General features: G+C 28.3%; 1 protein-coding gene across 1 annotated transcript; it reads left to right on the top strand.

Annotated features, from left to right (window-relative positions):
* The first annotated feature begins 297 nt into the window (after window positions 1-297).
* Window positions 298-4,143, top strand: LOC122268292 (adult-specific rigid cuticular protein 15.7-like). The gene is made up of 3 exons (XM_043056199.1): window positions 298-446; window positions 2,767-2,868; window positions 3,614-4,143. The coding sequence occupies exons 1-3, from the start codon at window positions 435-437 to the stop codon at window positions 4,067-4,069; spliced, it is 570 nt and encodes a 189-aa protein (XP_042912133.1). The 5' UTR covers window positions 298-434; the 3' UTR covers window positions 4,070-4,143.
* The last annotated feature ends 877 nt before the right edge of the window (window positions 4,144-5,020 follow it).

Genomic DNA, 5,020 nt, shown 5'->3' with positions numbered 1-5,020 from the left:
AAGAGCATAAATAAAAGTTTAAATTAATTTTTAAAAAAGTATTAAAAAAATAAGGAAATACAAATAACCGAATATTCCATTTCATTTAATTTTTTCAGATAAATCATCACACTTCTACGATAATTAAATCCATTCTTAACTACTTAATTGATTTCGAATTAGTTAGCGACATTCGCCAAGGACTTGAAGTTTGCTCTGTTTCCTCGAATGGTGGCGAGAGTAGATTATTATCTAATTTAAATATGAATTTCTCCAATGTCAATCACTGATTATTGGAGAATTTTTTTTATTAAATTTCATGGAGAAATATGGGAAATTTGTTTATGTTGGCATATGTAGGCCTTCAAGAGTTGTTTTTGTTTGCTTTTCTCACTAAGTATATAAGCTTAGGAAAAATACCCCATTCGTAGTATCAGACTGATTCCTGTGTAAACATGTTCTCAAAGGTAAGAGTTTTACTGTTTTATAATTACTATAGCTTTTTCTTAGTCTTCACTTTTTTCTCATTTAAACTATAACGAAAGTAGCAATCTTTGGATAAATTTAAAACCACGTGAAGTTATTGGAATTTAGTTATTCTGTCAGTAAAAATTGTTAAAAAAAGATTTAGGTTGCTTGTTACTATTAAAACTGAGGTTTAACAAATGTATATCACACGCAAAAACTAGGGATAATTTATTTTACATTAAGAATCACTATAACAGATGCGTATTTAATAGTACATATTTTATAAACTAATATTTGAACAGAAGAATTTTAATATAAAAATATCATTCTTTCTGCACTGAGAATAAATAAAAATTACTGACAAAACTGACAAAAATTGGTAAAATTTCCGTCTTTCTGACCGTATGGGAAGACCAAATAGCTCGGTAATTTTTACAGGAAGTCTATGGTAATGAGTTTAATAAAATTAATCATAAAATCTGGTTTTGTAATACAATTTGGTAATTTTATCATGTATCCTTGAGAGTGGAATAAATACCATTTATTTGGTCAGATATTTATTTTCCTTTTTGTATAGTAATAAGATTTTCAAATCATAAAAGGAATGGTTTGAGTATCTTATATTTTAAATTTATTAGCCAGAATTTTGGGTTTATTTTACCAGAAATATCATTACTATTTAGTACGGCAATGTTACTAGAATTATTTTCTTAGTGTAAATTGATTTAATATAAAATCTCTAAAAAATAAAAGTAACGATAAAAAGAGTTTCCAATTTGCACGCAAATCATGGCGGCATTTTCGGTGGGTTTTATAATCTTGATTTTATTACTATTAAACTAAGTTGCAACGGCACATAGGTTAAGGCAATGAGCAGTTTTTGTCAAATCGCAATAAAAGTTAATGTTAAAAGTCAAACTTCAAGAGCTAGAAGGTCAAGTTTATCTTACTTAGTTTTGTGACCTAAAGTCAGATTGATGGGTACTAGTCAGTAGGGAAAGTAAAACGGAGAGCGTGTAATGCTGAACAAATTGTCATAACCATGCCACTGATTGCGGTTTTTTGGTAACCTTATCCTCCATGAAGCCATTGGATAATAAATGACTGCTGCTGGCATGTTTTATTTTTTTAAAAATATATTGACATTTTATGCAAACAAAATATGAGAACTTGCTTTTCTTAGAATCTATAAATATTGTACTTGATTTATTGTTAAAAAATAATGGTTGTGAAAGTTTAAAAATATTTCATTAAGCATCACAATATATTAACTAGTAATCTTCTTTTAAAAGTTTAACTTCAAAAGTTTTTTCTTGAAGTTAATAATAAAGTACGCTAATATTTTATACAAAGGAAATATGAGAGTTTGGCTATCTTAAAACCTGTGAATGTTGAGGCTTGATCTGTTCTTTTTTAAATAGTCACTGTGTAAGATTAAAATTATTTCTTCAGTAGTTAGACACACTAACTAACAATGTTCTTTTAGAAAAACTACAGAGTTCTTCTTTTAAAGTCAACAAGAAAGAATTCTAATCTCTTATACCAACAAAATATGACGCTTTGCATTCCTTAGAACCAATGAATAATGTGCTTTTTTTTGAATAATGACTGTGCAAGTCTTAAGATATTTTTTTAAGCAGTCAAATATTTTGACTAACAACGTACTTTACAGAAAAACAAGAATTTTTTTTAAGTCATTAACTCTACAATACGCCTTCTTTTTTTTGAAAAAAAAAATGACCGTTTAGTTATGAATTCCAGAATTCGTATTTCGGATGAGTCTTAGTGAAATATCTTTAAATACTTGGTTTTATTAAAAAAGTGATTTACGATAAAGTTTAGCCAAACAGCAATGTTAAATTTTCTGTTATTTTAGAAAGTTTATAATACTAGAGAGATAAAACGGGACACAGCAATATGCAAAGCAAATTTTTTTAAATCATTTTAGTCCTTTTTCATCAGAAAAGAAATTTTAAATATAACTGATTAAAACTAATGTCTTTTTCTTCTTTTTTTCTTCTTTTTCTTTATAAAAAAAAAGAGATTTTTGATTAACTCTTCGAGACAATTAAAAATATAAAATTTTCATTGTTGACTGTATCAAACTTTATATTTTTTTCCCTCAAACTAATTAAAAAAGTATATTATTCAATCATACTTGATATGTTGATTAATTTTACTTAGAAAATACAAGGGATGCCAGAAACCCAATTTGTTATTGTTTCTCAATCATCTTATTACTGAGTAATAAATAAGTACAAACTGATCTATTTTTATTCATACTATATATTACATTAACATATGTTTACTTTTCTTTAGGTAGCTGCTTTTTGTTTAGTTCTAGGTGTTGCCAACGCCAGTCTATTGGCTCCAGTTCATTTGATTAACACTGGAGTGAGTGCTCGCTCTCAAGTACAAGATGTGAGTTTAGTAATTACTTTTTTTTCGCAAAATTGAAAAAAAATATGTACATAATAATTTATTGCTGCTTTCAAATAAAGGATTCAATCTTAGGCTTCTATACATTAACACTTGCTGTTTTCATATTCACTTCTCTACTTCTATGATATTACAATTTGTGAAGGTTGTATTTAAAGAGTTCTTTAGGCATAGCAATGCTATGCATACAGAAACCTTAGCAACGCGATTGCAGATATTTATATTTTGTAAAAACTTACGATATTTTGATTGATTGACATACTTTACTACCTTGACAATTTTTTTTAAAGATTTACTCGATTTTGCTTTATTAATCAAAATTCTGCACTCAGACTAAATACAAATTCGTAATAGTTTATCAAAACATATAAATTAGTAAAATGAAAATCTAGCAGTAATAGTAGCAATCGTAAAAATATAGTAAAAAGTGATAATGTAAAAATGAAATGTAATAATAAAATAAAAGGATCGTACAGAATTTTTTGTTCACTTTTACATAATTTTATATTTTCTTTTATTTAATATAGTTTAATAAAATAAACTTCACATTATTAAAATAATTTTTCTATCTGAATGAAATAGGAAAATTTTTTTAAAAAGCATTTTATTATTAAAATCTTTAATTATACTTAAAAGTATTTCTACTGTCTGCCTTCTTTTTTATCAATATATTGTTTTGCAAAGCATTAATTGCGCCTATGTATTTAACATAAAATTTCTCTTCTAGAAACATGGAAACTATGCTTTCGAATATGACATCAAGGACGGGAAAGGAGCCACCAACTCCAGATCTGAAGTAGGAGATGCTCATGGAAACAAGAAGGGATCCTACACTCTCGCTGACATCGATGGACGAGCAAGAAAGGTTGAATACGTTGCCGATGGACATGGATTCAGAGCTGTTGTCAAGACCAACGAACCTGGTACCGCTCACAGTGCACCAGCCGCTGCTGTCATCGCTAGTCCATACGCTGCTCCTGCTGATATCGCACACGCTGCACCCATCGCTCATGTTGCACCCATGATGGGACATGGTATTGCCGCTCCAATGATTGCTGCCGCTCCAGTAGCTTACGGGGGAGTTATTGGACATGCTGGTCTTGGACTCGGATATGGTGCTGGTTTGGGTTATGGAAATGGTCTCGGATTAGGCATGGGAGTTGGAATGAAAGGAATGTGGTAATTCATATGCTGTGGTATTTATTCGTATAAGGTCTTTAAGTATACTATGTTGTGAAATAAATATTGTAAATTGTATATTTTGCTTGATTTATTTTAGTAAATATCTTTAATATGCAACAAACAGAATTATTTATATTTTGCACCCTCCTATAAACTATTAACTTAACCTCTTGACCATATTATGAGCTCCGGAGATGCAGCTGTAGGTCGAGTTACGATAATATTCATGTTGTTTATATTCCCATTGCACCGGGAAAATAGTGTTGTCAGAACTACCAGAATATGGTTAAATTTACAGTGTTTCTGATATAGAAATCTCTGTATAGTTTTAAGAGTTTCGGTAATAATTTTGTTAAAATTAGCAGTACAATATCGTTTTCTAAAACATGTCTAAATTTGGTAAATGTGGCAAAATTTAGTTATTTTATCATAATGACAGTATGGGATGAAAAATAATTAATTTTTTTAAATTTTATTTTCAGTTCAGTATTTTTTCCTAAATGTGTAGTAATAAGAACTGTAATTTTGAAAACCAGAATTACTAGTATACTATAATAATAAATGAATAGAAAATAACCAAATAAATGGTTTAAATATAATATTTTAAAGTTTTATTATTTTTTATATTTGTTCTTTTCTAATCAAAAAAGTCATTACCATACAGAACGATAATTTTACCAATTTTTTTTCTCTGTGCTCTGCTTCAATTATTCTCTGAAGTAGGCATACCTTTTATGGTTCATGAAATTGTAGTGCTTGTTTGATTAAAGGAAATTATTAATTTATATCGAATACGGAAAATTGTTCTGGTTAGAAAAAATATCTTGAATTTATAATTAATTTATGTGATACTTTTATGAATCATAGCATCACACTTTCACAGCATCACAGTTTTCCGCTATTTTTTGTATCTTTCACCTATGTGTAATATTTTTAACAATCGAAAATTATT

Source organism: Parasteatoda tepidariorum, chromosome 6 (genome assembly GCF_043381705.1).
Source record: "Parasteatoda tepidariorum isolate YZ-2023 chromosome 6, CAS_Ptep_4.0, whole genome shotgun sequence".
Lineage (NCBI taxonomy): Eukaryota > Metazoa > Arthropoda > Arachnida > Araneae > Theridiidae > Parasteatoda > Parasteatoda tepidariorum.
Note: the sequence above shows the minus strand (reverse complement) of the source record. Positions and strands in the feature narration are given on the sequence as shown.